The sequence below is a fragment of the Didymosphaeria variabile genome (assembly GCF_027946475.1).
Source record: "Didymosphaeria variabile strain IMI 356815 chromosome Unknown scaffold_2, whole genome shotgun sequence".
Lineage (NCBI taxonomy): Eukaryota > Fungi > Ascomycota > Dothideomycetes > Pleosporales > Didymosphaeriaceae > Didymosphaeria > Didymosphaeria variabile.
Window position 1 is genome coordinate 1,278,740 of NW_026611621.1, and position 21,548 is coordinate 1,300,287.

General features: G+C 53.5%; 9 protein-coding genes across 9 annotated transcripts; 4 read left to right on the forward strand and 5 right to left on the reverse strand.

Annotated features, from left to right (window-relative positions):
• Positions 1-474: 474 nt before the first annotated feature.
• On the forward strand, positions 475-1,731 carry N0V89_002129 (uncharacterized protein; the record flags this gene model as incomplete). Its single annotated transcript, XM_056210939.1, has 3 exons — positions 475-510; positions 574-940; positions 992-1,731. 3 exons carry the CDS (start codon positions 475-477, stop codon positions 1,729-1,731), a joined length of 1,143 nt encoding a protein of 380 aa, XP_056074412.1.
• Positions 1,732-1,909: 178 nt separating this feature from the next.
• On the reverse strand, positions 1,910-2,989 carry N0V89_002130 (uncharacterized protein; the record flags this gene model as incomplete). The annotated part of the gene is made up of 1 exon (XM_056210940.1): positions 1,910-2,989. One exon carries the CDS (start codon positions 2,987-2,989, stop codon positions 1,910-1,912), a length of 1,080 nt encoding a protein of 359 aa, XP_056074413.1.
• Positions 2,990-3,776: 787 nt separating this feature from the next.
• N0V89_002131 (uncharacterized protein) lies at positions 3,777-4,688 on the forward strand (the record flags this gene model as incomplete). Its single annotated transcript, XM_056210941.1, has 1 exon — positions 3,777-4,688. One exon carries the CDS (start codon positions 3,777-3,779, stop codon positions 4,686-4,688), a length of 912 nt encoding a protein of 303 aa, XP_056074414.1.
• A 2,876-nt stretch (positions 4,689-7,564) lies between these two features.
• On the reverse strand, positions 7,565-9,613 carry N0V89_002132 (uncharacterized protein; the record flags this gene model as incomplete). The annotated part of the gene is made up of 1 exon (XM_056210942.1): positions 7,565-9,613. The coding sequence occupies one exon, from the start codon at positions 9,611-9,613 to the stop codon at positions 7,565-7,567; it is 2,049 nt and encodes a 682-aa protein (XP_056074415.1).
• A 421-nt stretch (positions 9,614-10,034) lies between these two features.
• N0V89_002133 (uncharacterized protein) lies at positions 10,035-12,020 on the forward strand (the record flags this gene model as incomplete). The annotated part of the gene is made up of 1 exon (XM_056210943.1): positions 10,035-12,020. One exon carries the CDS (start codon positions 10,035-10,037, stop codon positions 12,018-12,020), a length of 1,986 nt encoding a protein of 661 aa, XP_056074416.1.
• A 514-nt stretch (positions 12,021-12,534) lies between these two features.
• N0V89_002134 (uncharacterized protein) lies at positions 12,535-14,505 on the reverse strand (the record flags this gene model as incomplete). The annotated part of the gene is made up of 1 exon (XM_056210944.1): positions 12,535-14,505. One exon carries the CDS (start codon positions 14,503-14,505, stop codon positions 12,535-12,537), a length of 1,971 nt encoding a protein of 656 aa, XP_056074417.1.
• A 1,398-nt stretch (positions 14,506-15,903) lies between these two features.
• On the forward strand, positions 15,904-17,711 carry N0V89_002135 (uncharacterized protein; the record flags this gene model as incomplete). The annotated part of the gene is made up of 4 exons (XM_056210945.1): positions 15,904-16,112; positions 16,165-16,395; positions 16,451-17,434; positions 17,486-17,711. 4 exons carry the CDS (start codon positions 15,904-15,906, stop codon positions 17,709-17,711), a joined length of 1,650 nt encoding a protein of 549 aa, XP_056074418.1.
• Positions 17,712-18,402: 691 nt separating this feature from the next.
• N0V89_002136 (uncharacterized protein) lies at positions 18,403-18,902 on the reverse strand (the record flags this gene model as incomplete). Its single annotated transcript, XM_056210946.1, has 2 exons — positions 18,403-18,679; positions 18,757-18,902. The coding sequence occupies 2 exons, from the start codon at positions 18,900-18,902 to the stop codon at positions 18,403-18,405; spliced, it is 423 nt and encodes a 140-aa protein (XP_056074419.1).
• Positions 18,903-19,608: 706 nt separating this feature from the next.
• Positions 19,609-20,657, reverse strand: N0V89_002137 (uncharacterized protein; the record flags this gene model as incomplete). Its single annotated transcript, XM_056210947.1, has 3 exons — positions 19,609-19,822; positions 19,871-20,361; positions 20,409-20,657. 3 exons carry the CDS (start codon positions 20,655-20,657, stop codon positions 19,609-19,611), a joined length of 954 nt encoding a protein of 317 aa, XP_056074420.1.
• Positions 20,658-21,548: the final 891 nt, after the last annotated feature.

Below are 21,548 nucleotides of genomic sequence, written 5' to 3' on the forward strand. Positions count from 1 at the left end.
CCACATAACCACAGCTTCCTGTCTATAAATTATGAGGTACTTTGCTACATGTAAGTTCATGGGTGCACTTCTTGGGGGCGGAGGGGAGCCGAATGAACAGATGCGCACATGGTCACTTCTCAGTGGCCTGCTTCCTACGATTCATACCGAAGCAGAACGTCAGTAGTACTGGAGGCTTCTCAGCTGCTGCTCCATGTAGACGCTGGTACTGCGAACAACAATACCCGCTACTGAATGAGGCGCAATATGGTAATAGCAATGCGTCCACTCATGCGGAAGCTTTATCGCTCAGCAGCCACGGAATTCGGCCCCGTGCAGTAACATCGTAAGACGAGGACGGTCAGCCGCTGCCGGTGCCTGACCAACCGGTCAACCTCAAGACGGCTGTGCACCCACGCGTCCTCCCACTCTGCGCAATGTTTACCTTTGATCATTTCATAGCAGGACCTATGTTTCTTTCTTCCTTACGCCGTCATGCCAGATATGCTCTACAAAAAGGAAATCGGTGATGTATGTTGGGCTTCTTGCAGAAGCATCGCCCCTTGGTCGCCATACGCTGACTGCCGTCTGTAGACGAAAGATGTACTGCAGGACATCGTCGTCGTCGTCACGCTCATTACTACGCTAGCAAAATCGTTCGGTTCAGCGGGTAACCTTTATCGAAAGCTGAAGAAGAAAACCAAGAACACCAAGAAAGGCCTCAAAGAAGATATCAAGCAAGAGATTGAAGAGCATTTGCCTGAGCCTGAACGTCCTCGTCAAGGGGATGCGCGCTCTGAAGAGGCCCGGCACGACCGCCGATGGCGGAGTCGAAGTAGGCATCGACGAGAGGAGTCCTGCGACAGCGGCAAAGAGTCTATCGAGCATGCGTATGAGCTCGTTCGCGCGGAGTATGACCGAGGCTACCATCGCATAGGCGAGAAGTATGCTGTTGGAGACTGTACGTCCAATTCCGGTTTTCTCTGCGTCTGCAGTGACTGATCTCTCCCAGTGATAACACGCAACCAACTACAAGCACAGATCATTGCTCTTCAACAAAGACTTCTCTATACATATGAGGACATCATACTAGACCCCGAGTTTTCGCGCCATCCTCCATCGTACCATCTAAAAGAACTCGTCCACACAACGCGCGCCGCTCGCGTAGCAGTCATCGATGCACTTGTGATGCAGTCCCAACGCATGTTACCATCACCAATACCCACACATACGGCTCGTCTACTCCCGGAAGACTTTCCCACGTCGCCTATAGTGCACCAACCCCACGACGTTGTCCTGCACGAACACCAAACCAAGCTCGTGAAGCACATTGACCATCGCTCTGCATCCCGTAGTCCCATACGGAATACGAAGGAGTCACCAGATCTCTACTGCCTCTACGCTCGCAACCTCCAGCGCAACTCGTCCCTCCCTCTCGCCGACACATTCAAGTCAGGCGGTAATGGCTGCTGTCCGTACTGTCATGAGCACATATCCACAAACCCGACGAAAGCGTGGGAAATCCCAAAGGAAGATGAACAGCGGAAGGGGGGTCACCGAACGTTCCTGATTGGAATGAGGTTCTTGGTGAAGTGTCATCGAATGGGCGGAGGGTTTGCATGTATGCTGTGTAGTAGGTGGAAAGAGGCGGATACAGTCTGTGGAGAGGTGAGGGCTCTGGTCGAGCATTTGTGGAAGGAGCATAGTTGTGTGGAGTTGGAGGGTGATGAGAATATTGGAGAGGAGCGGTAATTGACGGATGTTTTGCGGGTGGACTACGAGCTTGTGTTGACTCCAAGGAGTGTATCCTGAATGATCTCTAATGGAGTTCGCGAACGACTATGAATGACTGACGTTCAACTATATAATGCGGATTCCAGCTTGGAGCGTTGGGTACCTTATGTTGCCCAGCATAGTGACTACAACTGGTTCAAGCTTCAGCATTTGACTGTCCAGTCCCCTGAGCCTGCGCGCTCTCTCGCTTACCTTCCCCCTCTTCTGCCCTCCCTCCACTATCTTCCTCTGCGACAGGACTTATCCACCTCCGAAATACAACCGTCAGGATTCCTCCAATCGCCACCTGCAGCGCCTGAAAGATAATCGCGGGAATCTGCAGCTTCGACTGATTAATCGGACTCACATTAATATACATGACCGAGCTCAGCGGCACTACCATTGACAGCGCTTTGCTCGGGCAGCAATAACAGCACGCAATCACATCGCGTTTGTCCAGCCAGATCGTACTCGCGGCGAAGCATATGCCGAGCCAGATAAAGTACAGCGCGATGTTGATGAAGACGATGAAGACGATATTCGACGGCTTTACCGAGTCAAACGCGCCAGAGCGGAAGGCTTGGTCAAAAGTCTGCCACACGAGGGAGAGCAGCGCGACGGAAGATAGTTTCATGAGTTTCCAGTCTACAAAAATCTTTTTCGTGGGCTTAGGGAAGAGGTATTGGACGATTTGGCCGATTGCCATGGGGAGGAAGAGCGAGAGACCGAGTTGTTGGAAAACGCGGCGGTAGATTTCTTCGTAGTTGTCACCGCTGACGAGGACTTTGCTGTACCAGGCGCCGCTAGATAGGTACATTTGCAGGAGGATGGGCGTCAGGAATGGGCACAGGAAGTTCCCGATTACGGATTGCACGACGGTGAGTGCGGTGTTGCCGTGGGCTTGCCGCGTCATTACAACGTTGGAGGACATTGTCGTGGGCGCGCTACCGAGGAAGAGGAAGCCGATGAGGAGCCAGGGGTCCATAAAGGACTTTGTTGTTGCGCAGAGGCTGACGATGGCGAAGGTGGCAGCTGAAGTGACGAGGTAGCACTGGAGCTGGACAAAGGCGTGTATTTTCCATTTTTTGTAGTTATCGAAGAGGACGCGTGTTGAGAGCGTGCAGCCGTTGATGAAGAAGATTACGCTCACGGAGAGGTAAGTTACGACGGTTCGCTTGACGCGTTGTTGGGACTCGGGGACCTGCACTTGAGATGCTATGAGGATGATTATGCTCATGGCTATGAGGAACCACTGATCTTTGACTAGCCATTTCAAGTTCTTTACTATCTTTTGTCGAGTTGTTTGGGGTGGCTCCTCGTTCGAGCATGGTTGCTGTTCGGAACTTTGATCTTTGGAAACCACATAGTGTTCCACAGGCTCGTGCAGAGCTTTGCTATCCGTTTCACAATTCCTGGGGGGCTTGCAATTCGACTTTGTCCGACTGCAGTACCCCGCTGCTCGTCTTGATTACGATGTCCGGAGATGAAGCCATTGGAGACGCACGAGGAAGCTAGAACTAGCCAAGGCACCTCTTTCTACCTTCCAAGAGTTCCGCGACCGATCAGAATGTAGCAACGATTTATACAGTGCGAAGGAGTCATACCCCAAATGGTATTGTTGATGACGAGGTCGCATCTCGCACCCAAATGTAGATCCGGTTCGGAAATGCATGCTTTATATCCGACGGAAAAGCGCGCTGTCCGCGCAACTCGCGACGATGTTCTCAAGGATTCCGCTCTACTCGTGAACGAAACATTCTCGAGCAACGAGCGACTGGCGATGGAAGTGCACCCTGTCGTTGGTCGCCTATAATCAGGGATATCATTGCGATGACGCCTGCCTCGTGTTGCTGGATGCCCCTCCATCGTCCACTTGCGGCATGTCTCGAGCGATCAATTTTTGCCCCCGACACCCCCAGTACAGCCTGCGCAGCCTGCGCAGCTGCAGCTTCTCTGCCTCTTCCCCTCCGAACGCAGACCACGATCGTTTACACGTCACTCGCTCGCTCTAACCCTCCGCTCCAATGACGGCGAATCCCTCGCTTCATGCCGAACGCAGGCAGTTGATCTGGCACCGCGTCTACAAAGAACTGCTCAAGCACGCGAAGCCAGATTCTCGCTTCCACAACGACTTCCTCTCGTTTACCCCCGATTTCCGCGGTTCGTCATATGCCGTTGACCGCCTGGTCCAATTGCCATGTTATCAAGCAGCTACCACTATCCTGGCCACGCCGGATGGAAGCCTGGAAGAGCTGAGGTACCGAGCACTCAAGGACGGGAAGAAGGTGCTCGTAGGGACGTATAGGCTACGCAGAGGATTTGTGCTGCTTAGCCCGCTGAGAATCGGAGAGGCAGACCTACAAGCGGCGAGCTGGTTAGACGGCATGGAGAGACCTGGAATCGGACGCCATCTGTCTCTCGCGCAGCTACAGGAAGAAGGCATCAAGGTGGATCTCTGCGTCCTTGGTGGTCTTGCTTTCAACACGCAGGGTGTAGTGGTCTGGGAGGGCCAAGGGCTTTTCGAAGTACAATGGGCGCTTCTGCACGATATAAAAGTCATACAGGAGCAGGTACCCGTTGTCGCCATCGCACACTCGTGCCAGGTTGTCGACGAGGCTGATTTAGGCCTCGAGCGATTCAAGCCCGAGAAGGCTGCCGAAGTGCAGTGCGACTATATTGCTACGCCTGAGAAGGTCTTTGAGATACAAGAAGCGGTAAAGCCATCTTCAGGCGTCGACTTTGACGCCGTGGACTCGAAGGCGTTGGAGCTTATTCCGCCGTTACAGGAACTGAAGGGCATACGCATGATGGAGTCCATCATGAAGGATGGCGGTTTCAACCAGGAGAAGAAAGAGGAACAGGGCCCCACTGCAGAAGAGCGGACGGGCATAGATATGATGGAGAAGATCATGAGAGGATTCAAAGTAGCGCAATAGACGACAAATGCTCTTATCCAGCCGCATAAATTGAATATCATCAAATGTCATTTTCGCCGCGCATTCACTGCTCTCTATCTTCATACCATGACCTCCAATACTTAGTGCACAGGATTATCCCGTAGCTGAAGTGTATATATCGCATGATGCTCTCATCGTGTTCATTATGCCTAGAAGTACCGCGAAGCTTCGTCATTTATCTCACGGCCCTCGACCCGTCAATACAAGGAGCCGTCTATATTTGTGACCTCGAGCTTGTACCTGTGTCTATCGTTCCGTTAAGAGTGGCGAAACTCCCCGGTCTCTCTCGCTTAACTGTCCGCTGCATGAATAGCGGACCCCGGTTCGTTTCATGACTACGCGGCTCACTAACTCTTACTGGCTACACGGCATGAACGATGCCATAAACGCCAAACAATGCCAGCAGCTGTCCATCAAACGAAACGTCTCTATGCGCGCTGAATGGCCATGGCAATGTTTCAAGGCTTATGCGAACGAGTAGTTACGCGGCGCAGCGGGCAGTGAGAAAACATATAGGGTGATGATCGTGTCTAACAAGAAAACACCTGAGTACGGCAGGTAGCAAGACCAGTCCTCAATTGGTCGCAAAAGAAATTGGGAAGGCAAAATCATACCACCAACTCGTCCAGTCATTCATTTTTTAGACTGCGCATCACGTCCACGCGGTCTCCTACACTCCTTCTCCGCGACGATACACACCCAGCCCAAGTGCTCCTTCAACGTCGCCGTCACTCCCCACAAGCAACCGCAATATCACAAAGCCAACAAAATGAAACCCATCGTCATCGCATCCCTCCTCGCTCTCACAGCTGCGGCACCCTGCCATATCCCAGAGTCAAAAGTGGCCCTCCGCATCCTTACTCCAACACCCGCCTACCACGACTCCAGCAACTCCATCCAACACACATTGCAAGCCTCCACCGAAACCCTACAAGTTTCCGTCGGGCAGACCCTCTCAATGGATCACGCACCACTCCGTATTCAGGCCATCGAGATCGCAGAAATAACCAAAGGAAATGATCTCTCAACCCCAACGCGGGCTGTAGCGCAGGACGACTGGAGAGTTGTGTGCAAGGCGAAGATTGGGTATGGGTCGAAGGGGTGGGTGTTTGGGATGGAAGATGGGGCTGTGAGCTTGAGTGAGGGAGAGGTGGTGGATGTTACGGGGGTGGAGTGCTGGTTGGAGGGGATGAGGGGTTGGTGGTTTAGGTGGGGTGGAGAGGGAGAATTGTGGTTTGGGTCTTTGCATAGCGATGGCGTCTTAGGATATACCAATTGATTGCTTGATATGTTCATCTCCATCAATTAAATTTGATGCAAACTGCCACGTCCCTAGACACGGAACGATTATGTATTCAGGACCACACAATAGAAAATGGAGCTTCTTCGTCTATCGCTGCGACTACAACTGAGAAGGCGATTAGGCAAAATGTATCTTTAGCCAAGCATGAACGATAGATGATCATCTAAGCCTTTGTAAAGCGATAGACTCAGCCTCGACGCTTTAGATGACGATTGAATCAGACCGAGACACGCTTGACGGTGCAGACGTTAACCAGACCAACGACTTTGTAAGCAAGGGTAGAGAGTTCTGTAGTGAAAGAAGACTTGCGCGATGCTTCACGTTCTCGACCATTTGACTATTCGCAATATACCTATTGCGTACGTATTGACAAAGTCGGTAGTTGGCCAGAGCCGCCGCAAGTACGATAACACCGATGTGTGGCGTCTCACTCGGACGAAAAAGCCAAGCGATGCCTTGGGAGCAAAAAGAACAGTAGGCTCCTGACTGCCCGCGGCTCGAACCGAAGCTGAATGAGTCAGGCAGGATCACCTAAAGTTCAAGTTATAGTACACGTAGGTAACCAACCCGCCAGTTGACATGTAGACTGGGTATCGTACGAAGATAGACTTGATGACAATAATATATATACCTGGACAGCTTCTGTCGTTCAGTGACTGAACTTAATCTGCGCGGTTTCTTCGTTTTCAAGTGAATGTTATTTATCAGTTATTGTTCACCTTGAGATAATCTTCACTCCATGCGCAAGTTGCTACGGCAACAGTAGCTTGAGTCTTCTCCGTATTTATGGACCACACAAATGTAACATCACCAATAGATAAAGCTAGTATTCGTAGTAATAGACTTAGGTAAGTAACCATCTCACGACCAACACCCTGGGAACACCAAGAAGGATGTCACGAAGCGATTATGCTCCATCTATCCCGCGGCCCCAGTGCTGGTAAATGAGTACACGTTAGGAGTCAAAGTCCTGTTTTCCCATAACTTGTCGATCGATGCTTGCAGTAAAACGATCGACCATTTCCTACGATCAGAACAGCGATGCAAGCACACATAGCGTGTCACTCCAATAAAAAGCACTCCACGCCGGCTTCGCCCCTCTTCAGGCGCCACGGCCCTGCTGCGGCGGTCATGAACGATAGCATCCCGGATCTCTTCGACAAGGTCGATACCTCTGGCAGCGGCAACATTAGTGTCTCGGAGTATCTGGACTTTGTGAATTACACGACGCGCGGGAGTTTGAATGACACGCGCATTACATCGCAGTGGATTAAGTGGTTTAAGAAGTAAGTTTACGTTGTGGTCTCTTTTAAACTCTGTAGGGCTGATCGTTGTGGTGTAGATTTGATAAGATGATGATAATTTCGTGGTGTTCGGCACAAATTTGGGTGAATGTGGCGGTCGTGTCATTGATTCGTAATGCGGAGTGCTGTGGATGCGTCTCTCAAAAGACCAATTTAGAGTAGAAAAAAAGCAAGCGCTTATTATGGAAAACGATCCAGTCAACACAATGATTGTATTGGTGTGTACAAACATTCTGTTTCGACGCCCATCACGACGTCGATCCCGCCGGCATCGTGAAGAAAGCTCTACGCTTCTCCCGCGTCTTCTCATCCAAACCACCGTGTTCGCTTTTCGGACGGCCCCGCTTACCTTTCGCCTTGACTAGCGAGTGCTTAGAAGAAATCAGCTGCGGTTTTGACGCGGCGGGCGTAGGTGCCGTTGCCTTGACGGCCTCCTTGATTGTCTGCCGGGAGAGACAGTAATCGATATGGGCGTTGAACGTCGCATCGTCTGGGGGCTGTGGAAGTGTGCAGATGGGACATGTCCACGGTTCCTCTTCTGCTGCTTTGGGTTCCCTTGGCGTCTTATCTGTTGATTTTTCCTGTTCATTGTATTCTTGTGACAGCTTTTCCAGCTCGTTCATCTCATCGTCCCGTTCCTGTCGAGCGGCCTCTTCAAACTCCTCTTCAGGCCATGTTTCCCATTCACCGTCCTTAGCCTTAGTGTCACTCTGCGCAACTGGCTTTGAAGTGGCCTGGGCTCGTTGGCGGCCGAAGAAGTCGATGCCGGGCTTCTTTGTGCTGACGAGATGGGTACATCGCAGTCCCATCAGACGAAGTTTGAAGTTCGGCATCTCTTTCATGAGTTTCTCCAGCATCGGTAGACCGTACTTGTATAGATCATCTGCACGGTGGATCGCAAACGGAGGCGTCATTTGCCGCGTGTAGACTTCGTATGTATGCAGCTTAATCTTGATGCATAGCGTACGTCCCTTGAACTCTGTGCGTTTCATGTCACCTTCTAACTCTTCTGCAATATCCCTCAGCTTTTGTCGTAGGCTGTCCGGAGAACTAAGCTCTCTGAATGTAGTCTCGGTGCCAACGCTTTTCCGCTCATAGTCCTCGGCCGGCTGTATCTGAGTTCGACCGAGCCCCAGGTAGCACTGCATCAAGAACTGGAAGGCTTTCTGGCCAAACAGAGAAGAAAGGTAGGCCCTCTGAGCGTAGATATCTCCACACGTCTTGACGCCGATTGCATCGAGCTCCCGCTCAAACACTCGCCCGATGCCGTTGACCTTGCGAGTAGGTAGTATCTTCATAAATTCCATAATGGTTTGCCTATCTCTGACAAGATTGAACTGCCCGTTTGGTTTGTTCTTGTTGCTACATATCTTGGCTAGTTTCGCGTTTGCGGCAATGCCCGCTGATACGGTGATGTTCGTCTTCTCGTGCACTTCGGCTCGTAATTGGCTAACGACATCTTCTGGCTCCATGTGGTGTTCTTCACAGTATTGGGTAATGTTCAGATATGCTTCGTCGCAACTTGCACTTTCGAAGCGCGGATCATATTGGGCGAGAACTGCGCGCACCTCTTCCGCCTTGGCCGTGTACTTGGCGAAGTTCATGGGCACGCATATGAGCTGAGGACACAGCTTCATGGCCACGAAGCCAGCCATGCCGGACCGGCAGCCAAACTTGCGTGCATGGTAATTACAGGTAGTGAGGACACCTTTGCCAACAGCCATGGGAACATCTCGCAGCTCCGGTCGATCGAGCTCTTCCACTGCAGCATAGAAAGCATCGCAGTCGATGTGGATTACGACCTGGCTGAGGTCCCTGCCTAATTCCAGCTCTGCAAGGTAGTCGTCGGCGCGTCGCAGTTCTAAAGTCAGGTTCACCTTATCTAGCTGGCGCTTCTTTGCCAGTATCCTGTTGATCTTCTCCGTCAACACGCGGTCCCTGACCTCTTCATTGTTGAAGAACTTGCTGCCCTTGGAGGCATTGTATATGACCTCGGACACCTTTTGCTGGTCTACGCTGTCCTGGCCGGCTTTGGTAAGCGACGGGCCCAAGAGATGATACTTGAGGCTGTCATGTTCGTCGGAGGGGGTGCGCGAGTGCTGCGGACGCGTGCGAGCATCGAGGGGTTCGATAGCAGGTGGAGGCATCGATTCTGTGGGCGGGTTGGGTACTGGCACGCCAGATTGGGTCATATTGATGCCGAGCGAAGCCGAGGCGGTCGGCCGGAAAGGCTCTGCCACTGTGCACGCATTGAGAGAACGCGGCGAAAGAGCATCAGGCACAGGTGTGCTGTTCATAGTACATGTGGAGTCGCGAGAGATGAATAACTCTTAGTGAATGACGCGCCGGACGCGCTACGGATGCATCGGGCTAATGCAGGCCAGGCTCGAGCCGCAATGGGGCCTCCTACCGGCAACCAGATCTCATGGCCACAACAACAAAGGGACTGATCCGAAAACCCCCCACACCAGTCACCGCCTCACCATGGGCGCCACTCTCTCTTCACTTCACTGGACCCCGACGTAGCTGTGCAGGCAGCTCTCAAACACCGTGACTCCGTTTTATTTTGGCTGTTTCGACGCCGCCGTCTTGGCCGCAGATACCAGACATCAACAAGCCCACGTCCGCCCAGCAACCGCCCATTGCCGCCTCGCACGGCCATGCCCACCCCTCGAACCCGTCGACCTACGCTCTGACCGAACATAATCGCTGCGGACGATGCCCATAGACCGCACAAACAACAACACCTCGCGGCCGCCGCTGAAGCCCACTCTCGCTACCACCCGCACGTCGAAGACGCCCGTTGCCCCTCGACTTGCACCCTCGGTCACCAGCACACCGGCCAGCCGCACTACTCGCAGCGCCGTTGGAAGTACTCCCCGGGTGAACACGGCGGTGTACGAAGATGTCACGCCGGTAAAGGCCTTCATTAGCAGCAATGTCACGCCACGCTCGTCTTCGAGAAAATCGCGCGTCGGCACAGGTAGCGCGAACTCGACCCCAAGCGGCACGCCCGCCACCACTCCTGTCGTTTCCCGGCCAGCATCTACCGTCGATTTTCCGCAGAAAGACTACGGCCATGTTGGAAACGCACCCAATGCGCTTGGAGGCGTCCAGAGGCGGCCGAAAAGCACGGTAGGAGCGAACGGCCACAACGTCACCTCTATGCCAAGACTGCCTCTATCCAACATATACAGCAATGCTCCAGAGGCGCCAGGCGCGCGGGGAGCGTCTGCCTCGCCCATGTTCTTCCATGCCAACGAAGCTCGTACAACGCCAGAGCCGCAACAGCCGCCGCAGAAGAAGGCGCCTGTCTTCTTCTACGCCAATGGTAAGCAGGATGCGAGTGCGCCCTCGCCCACTGTACCTTCTCCGCCATTGTCTGCTGTAGGGAGAATGCAGACCGAGAGCAAGTTTTTCCATGCAGATTCGCTGTCGGACACCAGGGATAGCCCGCCAGTGCTGACACCTCCACCAATGTCCGCATCCCCCGAACCTTGGTCCAGTCTCCATCCTGCCGATAGTCAGCACTCTTTACGCCCACCATCTCCTTCGAAGGAAAACATACACCTTTCATATAGAAGAGGTGCGTCTCAGGTCATCAGACCCAACCTCCATACTAGGAATTCGGCTCTTTCTATCATCTCCGGATCTCACGGCCCCGAAGTCGGAGCTGATACTTCGACGAGACGATCGAGTGTCACTTCGGCTGTTCGCTTCAGTCATGCCAAAAGCGCAAGCCTCAGCTCCATCGACTCCGTTCAGTCACTGAAGAAGGTACCGTCTCTTGACCAACCTCATATTACGCCTAGTCCGCTTCATAATGAGAAACGAGTCGTGAGCACTGGTTCGCTTCCGGAAAGCGTAGCATCTGTCCCGGCAGAAGCCTTGTCAAGCCTACCTTCTTCCAATGCTGTCAGCCCCACCAAACTTGGACCAGCAGGAAAGAGCATGTTGGAACACATGAATGAGTTAGCCGCAAACGCACGACGCGAGCGGAAAGTGCTTGACCTGGAGATTAGCAACAACTCTCTAATGGCCATCAATCGATCACTTGAAAGGGAGATGCGGAAGCAGAAAGCTGAGCTACGACGATTTCGACGCATGAGTCGAGCTGGTCGATTCTCTGCAGATACCGTTTCCAATCTAGAAGAATTCTCTGCCGTCGGCGTTGCTGAATTGGGGGATCTATCAGACATGTCAGAGGAAGAAGAGCCGGAAGAAGCTGAGTCTGAGGAACATAGCGACTCCTCCTTCGACGAAAGCATCATGAGCGAAGGCGCACTAGCAGAACGCGATGAAGCCCACCGAATACGCGACGAGAGGCGACTACGATTAGATCTTTCGAAACACCGCGAGCTGCTCGCTGACAGCGCGAAGATGAACCAGAGCTTGAAGCGTTGTTTGAATTGGACAGAAGAGCTCATCAAGGACGGACAAAAAGCACTTGCATACCAAGTCCGTGTCAGCGATGTGCAGCTTGGAGGACGCGTTTTGAGCTCGGAAGAGCAGCCTGAAGCAGACCAAGTCGAGGAGTCTCATGGACTGTTGAGCCCATGGAGTCCTCCCCATCGAGAGACAAATCCAATGGACGGCTCACCGCCTCTCCACCCGGATCGAGACAGTGGGATCGATCTCGATGGAATAAAATCTGCCATATCCGGCTTGGAGAGCTTCATATCGCCTCTAGCATCACCCTTATAACACATAACCTTTTTCTCTTCCACCATACTACTCCATTTTCCTTGTTTTACATCACAGACCAAACCGGCGTTTCCTGGCTTCGGCGTTCGATCTCCCTGTTCACGGCTGTCTTTTTACATCGGCGCAACCGGCACCATACGTCCAGTGCGATCTCGACGTCCTACGAATCTTTCCTTTGTTAAACACAATACCCCGGTCGGTTGCTCACATGCACGCACTGTACAAAGCTCGCACACCATTTCCTTAATGTTTGAATCTAGTCCGTTTGGACACCCCTGTCGGGCCTGGAACTGGGACTGGATGTGCAGTCACAATCAGCCTGACCCACCTTTCTGGCTCGAAGCGGCTGTACTTTTATGTTGTAAACTAAGATACCCCTAAACACTGTTGAGTGCTATAGCAAATTCAGATTTCCAGAATATTCTAGCCTCGAAGTTTTTGTCGTTAATCGCATTTCCCAACACAGTCTATCATTGCACTGTTCAAAGGCCGTCTATACATCTCATCGCCCTATCTAATCCCACCTGCCCTCCACCTTATTCTGCAACCATTTTGGCACCACCGGCTTCTTCCCCCACCCATCTTTCCACTGCTCCTTCCACCCCTCGACGCTAGCCGGCAGCGCATACACCGCGGTAACGAACCACGTCGTCGACCCCGCCTCAAGCGCCTTCTGCACCGTCGGCAACACAGTGCGTGCTTCCACAAGATTGCTATTCGCATCCGCAAGAATAATACTGCCTTTTCTCTCATCCAGCACCAAGTCTGCAATACCCACAGCACCAGACCTGCTCGCCGCAAACGCGGATGTCGCATCCGCAGTGCAGCCCTCAGAGAGCGCTTCGTCGAGCTTAATCGACCCGTCGAGCGCAATCAGATTGCGCCCCGTCTCAGACCAACACCCGTAGACGGCCCACGCGCCCTCGGTCGTGAGCACGTCGCGCTTGGTCCGCACGCGGTGCGCGCGTATGTGCCAGTTGGGTGTGTCCTCTGCGGGCGGTACGAGGTACGTCAGGACGTCGACGTCGGGCCAGGGCTTCATGCTGCTGACCAAGACGGGCACACCGTCATGAGTTTCAATCTCAGAGTCACCGTTAAGCGCGCGACGCATCTTCCAGATCTCGCCGCCGTCGTCGCTCAGCGCGAGGGAGGATTCGGGGACGAACTGTTCGAGCGTGTACGAGCCTGTCGAGACAGAGTACGCGAAGGCGGAGGAGTAGGCGAAGCGGCCGTATTTGGCTTGCGTGTTTTTGAGCGGGTAGTGGCAGCTTTGGCCGCTGCTGAGGAGGAACGAGTGGCCGCCGGAGCGGACGACGATGTGTCTCGGATGGGGGAGCGGGCGGACCACTCTCTCGTTGGCAAAGGGATGAGGTTCCTCTTTTGCTTGCCAGAAGGGATGTGTCTCGGGCTGCGCGAGCGGCGCAAAGGCCAGCATGCACCAGTAAGGGGAGCCGGGGGAGTTGTAGTTTTCTGCCAGATACGTGTTTGGGTAGGAGTAGCCGATGGAAAGCATGCCATTGGACTGGAAGATGTCTGTTTGGGTCGTCCACCAGCGCAGGTTGCGGAGCCAGATGCCCTTGACTACGCCCCAGGAGAGCGGTTCAGGCAGTTCTACGTCGGCGAAGACGACGGAGCCCCAGAAGGCGACCATGGCCCAGCGGTAGGTGAGGGAGCGGCCAAACGTGATGGCACGGCCTTCGGGGTCGAAGTAGTGCACAAAATCGAGGGCATACTGCCGTGCGCGGGATTTGTATTCTTCTGCTTGCGCAGGATCGGTGTCGGCAGCGAGTTTTGCGTACAGCAGCTGCAGATACTGGATCGCGAAGCTGCCAGAATAGTAATCCATCTGGCGATACCCTTCCGGCCCATCGTTACTCCATCCATCACCCCGATAAAACGTATTCAGCTGCTTGATATCCTTCTCCAGCCTCTCCTTGTCCCATTTCGCGCCGTTGGCCGCAAGCCCCAGATTCGCAAACACGCGGAACCACAGCCAATTCGTGTTGGGCATATCCTTGTCGTTCATGCTGCCCAGCCACGCCTCGATGTTCTTCTTTTGCTTGTCGGTGAGAGGGTCCCAAAAGTCCTTGTGCGCAATGGCAAGTGTGTACCCGATCGGACACGCCTCCACCATCCTCTGATCCTGGTCTTCCATGTAGCCCCAGAACTCTTCGCTCTCGGGGTCCGTCCCAGCTACAAGACCTGCGACGAACTTATCTGTACCAGGATACGTGCTACCACCCGCAAGCAGCGGTGCAAGCGCCCACAGCGGTCTTGCGTAGCCTTCCACCTGTGCAGCAGTCTCATCGAATCTCGTTCCAGTAGATCCAACTTTTACCATGGAATGTTTGGGTGATGCCCCACCATGGAGGGGCTCGAGCAATGACGCGACGGCTGCAACAACATCTTCTCGAGTCTGCAGAGGATTGGAGTGGAAAGGATGAAGAGGGTGTGAGCGGTTTGCGTTTGCGACTTTGGCTGACATTGTTTCTTCTAGGTAAGATCACGGAATAGAGCAGGTCGCGATAAGCTTCTACAACACGAAGGGTCGTGGAAATGGCTGCCGAGGTCTTGGTGCAGCTGTGGTGTGATATTCGCCCGAGAACCGAACCAAACACCGCGATACAAAGGCCGACAGTTCTCTCCAAAGCCCGATCTGTTTGTCCTGAAGAGTTGCGCTCACTCGAGAGCCAACCGCAAAGTGTAGGATCAAAAGGTGTAGTGGAGGCGTTTGGGTCAACGACTTTTCTAGACGTCTTCTACCGCTCTGGCACAATCTCATATGCACGTCTGTTTTGCCTGGATGCACGCAAAGCACGTGCAATCTACCCATTTATCTTCAGGGCGGTATCCACAACACAGCGCCATGTGTACTCACCTATGGTTCCCTACGGCAGATAAGGTCGCTAGCTTCCACATCCCGAGGGAGCTCCACTGTAGAAATAGCCTGAACGATGATCGGACGAGCCCTTGGGGATTTAGAACTTTTCGCTTCAGAACAGAGCGATTCAGAGGAGATCAGATCGAAGCCATCATTCGATGGCGCCGTGGGGCCTCCACTCCCCCGAGCGGCCTGCCCACATTTGACGGTTAAATGAACGGGACCAAGCGTAGCGTAGCGTTTCCCATCGCAGTAAAGCGCGCCCCTACCCCAGCTTTCGTCGCCCCAGGCCTCTCACGCGTCCGCCGGACCAACCATGTACATCTCATCCAAACGAGCGTTTGGCTGCCTCGATGCCCAGTGGACGCGCGTGAGCATCCCGCCAGTTATCTTGGCAATGCCACGCCGGAGCATGATGCTCGATTTCTCCACCACTGGCAGGCGGGCATGTGCGCCGCGCCGCAGGCCGATTGAAGGAGTGGGCGGCGGACCTGAAAGCTGGGGGAAAGCCTGGAGGCGGCCCTCGCGGTGTGGAGAGATGTAAGTGGAGGAATTAGGTGCGCGCTGGGTCTGGGCATCACAGGAGAAGTGAGTGGTGAGGTCTTTGATGACTTGGGACGACCGGAGGGCAATCCTTCCAAGATGAGCGAGCGCTTGGACCATGGTGTTTATATATACAGGGTCGGTTGTGCTTAATCAAAGTCGTCTGAGGCCGAGTCGCTGCTTTCTTCCAGTGCCTTTTCCGCTTCGTCGGGTCCACTTTGTTGAGGGACTCATCGACACTGAGACGTGTTGCTTCGTCTTCTTCGTCCAGCTTTGGAGAAGTGTCAGCAGTGAACGCCGACCTTGCATTCGCACGTCACAAGACCCAACTGGTATTCCTTCCATCCCGTTGTCGATCCAAATCGTCTTGTGCAACCCGCAGGTTAAAATATCTTGAGGTTATCGTCGACTAATACTTCGTTAGAGCACAAACCCGCCCAGAATCCAACAGTCGACATCATGGCCACCAACCCCCTCACGGCCGATGCTGGCCCCGGTGCGCGCTTCCTCTACAAGGTCATCAAGAATGATGCCATGAAAGAGGATCCGCCGCAGATCTACGGATGGCGCACTTTTATGATGGCTTGCTCGGCATGCTTCGGTGGTATGCTGTTCGGTTTCGACATCGGCACCATCGGCGGTGTGTTGACGCTGCCTGCATTCATGGCGTATGTACACCAGACTCGTATAGACCGAATCGGGCTGACGATGCTCGCGCAGAAAATACGGACTCCCGTCCGACGACGCGCACAAGAAACAAAATGCTGATTTGTCTGCCAACATCGCGTCGACTCTTCAGGCTGGATGTTTCTTTGGATGTTTCCTCTCTTCTTGGGTTGCAGACAAATGGGGACGAAAGTTTGCTTTGATATTCAACGGTTTTATCACTATTATTGGTTGCGTGATTCAATCTTGCAGTTTCGGAAGTATCGCGTCCATGTATGTTGGTCGGTACGTAACATTCCCCTGGAACCTGCCACAAAGACTAGGCTGATGATCTCTGCAGCTGCATCGCTGGCGTCGGTGTCGGTGGAGCCTCGATGGTTGTCCCACTCTACATCGCCGAAAACGCACCACGCGCTATCCGTGGCGGTCTTACGGGTATCTACCAGCTCTTCATCGCATGCGGAACTATGCTCGCGTTTTGGGTCAACTACGGGGCGATCCTGCATCTGAAAGGAGAATCTACTTACATTGTGCCACTCGCAATGCAGGCCCTGCCTGCCGTTTTCCTGGTCGTTTGCATGCTCCTGAATAAAGAATCGCCTCGATGGCTTGCAAAAGCCGACCGCTGGGAGGAATCAGTCAAAGTGCTCGCGCGCATTCGGAACCTCCCGACCGATCACCCGTATGTGAGGGCCGAATTAAAGGATATCAGCGATCAGTTGGAGCACGAGCGTATGCTCGTCGGAGGAGCGTCCCTCAAGGATTTGCTCCGCGAGATGTTCACGATCCCTGGCAACAGAAAGCGCGCGCTGATTTCCATCGGTCTCATGGTTTGCCAGCAGATGACGGGTACCAACGCCATCAACTACTACGCGCCACAGATCTTCAAGAACCTTGGCCTCGTCGGAACTTCCACGAACCTCTTTGCGACGGGCATCTACGGCGTTGTCAAAATGACCACGTGTGCTGCTTTCCTCCTCTTCGCTGCTGACTCGCTTGGCCGAAGGAGGTCGCTGTTGTGGACATCTATTGCGCAGGGCTGCGCCATGATGTACATTGGTCTATACGTGCGCATCAGCCCACCTCTTGCGGGTCAACCCGTGCCGCCTGCTGGATACTTTGCGTTGGTGTGCATCTTCCTGTTTGCAGGCTTCTTCCAGTGGGGCTGGGGCCCTGTGTGCTGGATTTACGTGTCGGAAATTCCGGCTGCGCGTTTGCGGTCACTCAACGTGGCCATCGCAGCTGCGACGCAGTGGTTGTTCAACTTTGTTGTTGCGCGTGCTACGCCCAACATGCTGGCTACTGTGGGTGCTCATGGATATGGGTAAGTTACCTCTCCGTCACCTTGCAAGATGTGCAGCTAATCGTGTAACAGTGCCTTCCTCATCTACTCCTGCTTCTGCTTTTCCATGTTCTTTTTCGTCTGGTTCCTGATCCCTGAGACCAAGGGTCTCTCGCTCGAGAAGATGGATGACTTGTTCGGCGTAACCGAGCTCGTGAAACGCATCGAGGAAGATCGTGAGGCGCACGCTGCCGCTGGAGAGATAGGCCTTGACGGCAAGGAGGTCGTGCGCGAAGAGCGCAGGGAGATCGCTGCTTAGGCGATTGGTCATGTCCTTGTGATATTGTTATGTGCAACGTGTGTTTCCAAGGTTGCATTGAGTTTTGTACCCTCAGCAACATTCGGTCGCTACGTACTCTGCCGTCGTGAATGAATATATCTCAATCAGACATTTGTACAGTGCGCCTGTCATTGTCGAAATGAAAAGCTATTAGAATCCGAGCACCCAGCGATTGAGGAATAGAAAGAAGACCGAGTCAGGCATTCGTGGACAAATCACATTCTGAATTTTCTTCATAACACGCTTGTAAGCTTGCAACGTCATACAGGCATTCAATGAAGCCTTTAGGGATGAGCCAGGTACAAGTGAATCTTTGCTCGTGTTGGGTACGGTTTTGGGCTCACTGTTTACGTATTCGTACCTCACCTGAAGTGGTTCCAGGTGCCGACTTGCCAAATCAACACAGGGAGCTGCGAGGCCTGATGGCTGATTTCAAGAGAGAATGCGTGTCAGATGTAAATCCGAATATCTACGCCCTACATCCAGAACGATTCTTAGCGTGCCGCAAGGCAGATGCCAAAATCAGACCTCCATAGCCCTGCATAAGGTACGGTACAGTCCAGTCGCTTCACAATTCCGATTGTTCGATAACGCCTTGTCGTCCGTCATTACGTATGTATCATGCTTTATCGTGCCCTCAAGCTCGCCAGCCACACGATTGTCCTTATAATCACGACTCCTTCAAAGGGTTCTCGTCGGCCTCCAGAATGCCTTTCTTGACAAGATCCTCAGGGGAGGGTCGATGCTGGAGCTCCTTCTCCAAGTTGTCTGCGCGCATATTCTTCTCGAGCTCCTTCTGGTGACCTTGGAGGGCGGGAGCGGCGTTGGAGTGTGGCAAGATGTTGCGCTCGACGAGCTCCTCGCGCTCGGGACGGTGCTCTAGGCCCTTTTTGAGGTTATCTGTGGCGCGTTGGCGCTCGAGCTCAAGAGCCTTTGCTTGCAGGGCTCTGTGTCTGGGTGTCAGCTTTGTTTCGTTTGTTTGTTTCTAGCGGCGAAGAGGGGATAGGTAAGGGCTTGCACGTACGGTGCAGTATTTGTGTCGAGCAAAATGTTTCGGTTCTTCAGATCCTGGACATCCGGACGGTGTTGGAGATGCTTCTCCAAGCTGTCGCGGCGCTCCAAGCTGCGGGTGGGCGAGATGGGCGTCTCGTCAACGGTGGCGTCTGTCATGGTGAGTGCTTCAAAGCTATACGTTTTGTCTTGGTCTGAAGCTGTAGGAGAGGCGGTAGATTTTGTGAGTAGTGTCGGTAGAGTGTAGCTTGTGAGACGGCGTTGTCAGAGTGACTGAAATGATGAAAGGGCGGCCGCTTTGAGCCTGCCAAACATGGGGCATGGATGCGGGGTCACCGAGCAACCAACCGTCCCTGCACCTAGCGGTAGGCCAGGCAAACATCAGGATCAGGCATTGCCCTGATCATCGTCAGGTGCTTCGCATGCCACCTGGGCATGTCATCTGTTGCACGGCCCACTCCCTGTCTCGATTTTTTTATTCTTGTATTTGGCGTCGTCGTCTATCGCTGCTTAGGCGACGCGACCTATGACGTACTTTGTTACTGCCAGCCGCGTTTCACAATGTCTTCACAGGGTGCATGCATGTATCGAGATGCAAATATAATTACTGAAGAAAGGTATTTGACATGCTTTTCCAGTCAATGGAGTAAGAAGCAAATGATTAAGCGTTGCAAACATCGCCAAACGCCAGTCGTGCACCCTCGCAAAATTCATGCTCTCCAATAGCCAGCCAGCCAGCCAGTCAGCCGACGTCAACTCTTTTCCATTGCATGGTGATTTCATAGATTGAAACCTATGTTTGTCACATTCCATCATTTTCATCGTTGTTCACAATTTGAGCCTTTTCGAGAGATGAAGTAAGCGTTTAAGCGCCGTCGTCCTCGAGACGGACAGCACCTTCGCCACCGAAGCCGTAGGACCAGAAGCCCCCGAGGTCAATGTTGGTCTCTGGCATGTTGGCATGGGTGACAAGAAGCCAGATACCGAAGATTGGCTTGGCAAGAACGTCAAGGACGGCGTAAGCGATGATCTCAGCATCGACGGAAAGCTTGCGTGAACCGTCGGCAATACCCCAGACACTGTGTACTTTAGCGCCGAACAAACTTACTAGGAGGCGAGAAACTTACATTGGGTAGGCGGTCCAGAGAATGAGGGTGTAGCCTGCAATAGCCAAGAAGAAAGATCCAACCTTTTGGCTCCTGGCGTTGGCTTGGGCACGGCCGTTGACAGCCAAGTGCCAGATGACGACGAGGTAGGCAATGCAGGCGATGGTGTACCATCCCCACTTTTGCGGGGTGCCCTCGCTGCCAAAGGCGGCGAACAGACCGGTAAGGATCATGATAATATCGGCGACAACGGCCATCAGAATGTGAGCGCCGTTGAGGCCAGCAAGGAGACTGAGATCAAGCAAGAGAAGAGGCGTAGTGAGCGCCCAGTCGACGTAGCGAGCCCAAAAGACCTGTCGCTGCACCTCGGTCGTAGTGTCCGGGACGTGGTCGTTTTGGTGGCGGACAATGGTCTTGTGGACAGACACTCCGTGACCAGTAGCCATGGCAAAGTATGAGATGGAAGCGATGATGAGGATGAGAGTCGTGACGACGTGGTAGAGACGACGTTGCTGTGGACGTGTGAGCCTGAGTTGGACTGAGAAAGAAGCAGACTTACGACGGGGACTCTCCACGACATGGCCGCAAAGGCCGCGGAGGCGATGGTCATGGCCACGAAGATGACCCAGAGCGTCTTCTTGCCATCGTCACCGGCGAATTGCCTGTCAATGGGGTCCGGGATAACGGTAGGGAGAGAGGTGTGCGAGGCGGTGTGTGTCGCCGTCAGCGAGGAGATGAGCGAGGTAGGAAGAGGAATTGGAAGAACGCTCTTGGTCGTCTTCAACACGTCAACGGGATCGATCATCATGATGGCGGTTGTGCAGGCGTGCAGTCTGTGATGTCGAGACACAGAGGGAAGCAGGTGCGAGACTTGTATTCAAAGGCAGGAGACGGACTAGGCAGCTATTTGAGGACGTAGCACTTGTCAGCTGTTCTTCCAGAGCTCGATGGAAGTGCTGGTGCGAGAGGGGATCGATACGTCACTAGGCCATAGCTCCGCCCGCTGCGTGCACTCTTGATTGGCTGGTACTCTGTGGAAACCCCGCATTGGAGAAGGGCGGCTAGCTTTGAGCATCGCGCGTCTCAAAGCATTGCCCGTCGCCACGCTTGGTGGAAGGGCTTTTCTATTCCTTGGAGTCTGCGGGCACTCGATGTGTTTCCAGGTACCTCTTTGGAAGCTTTGGAACCCAAATCTGGTGCTGGTGATGGGAGAAATGCAGTGCGCAGTTGTCCGTGTTCCTACATGGGATTCACCGAATGCCATGACGCCGATCGCCGATGCCCACGCTGCAGCCTACCCATCTGGATCGCATTAATATCGCAATCAGGTCATGTCATGGACAATCAGGTTATGTACCTCAGGTTATGTACCTCAGGTTATGTAATCGCAACCCTAACCCGCCTCATCCGACCGAAGGCGAGCAGCCCGGAGCGGCGCATAGATGTTCCGATGCGTTGATGCCTTTGCATCACTTCAAGATGCGAACTGTCGTCGCGTCTCTCGGAATCTCCGATACCTCAAAATACTATAGCGCTAACCAGCCAGAGCACCTAACCGTTCGTCGTCAGTATCCACTATGCAGCCAATACTGTGTGATCCACTGTCCCGTCGGCCCCGTCCATGAAACCTGCGTGTACAGGCCAGCCTAGGGCTTTTGCGGCATGTCGCGCGACAGTCAAGTCGGATCTATGTCCAACT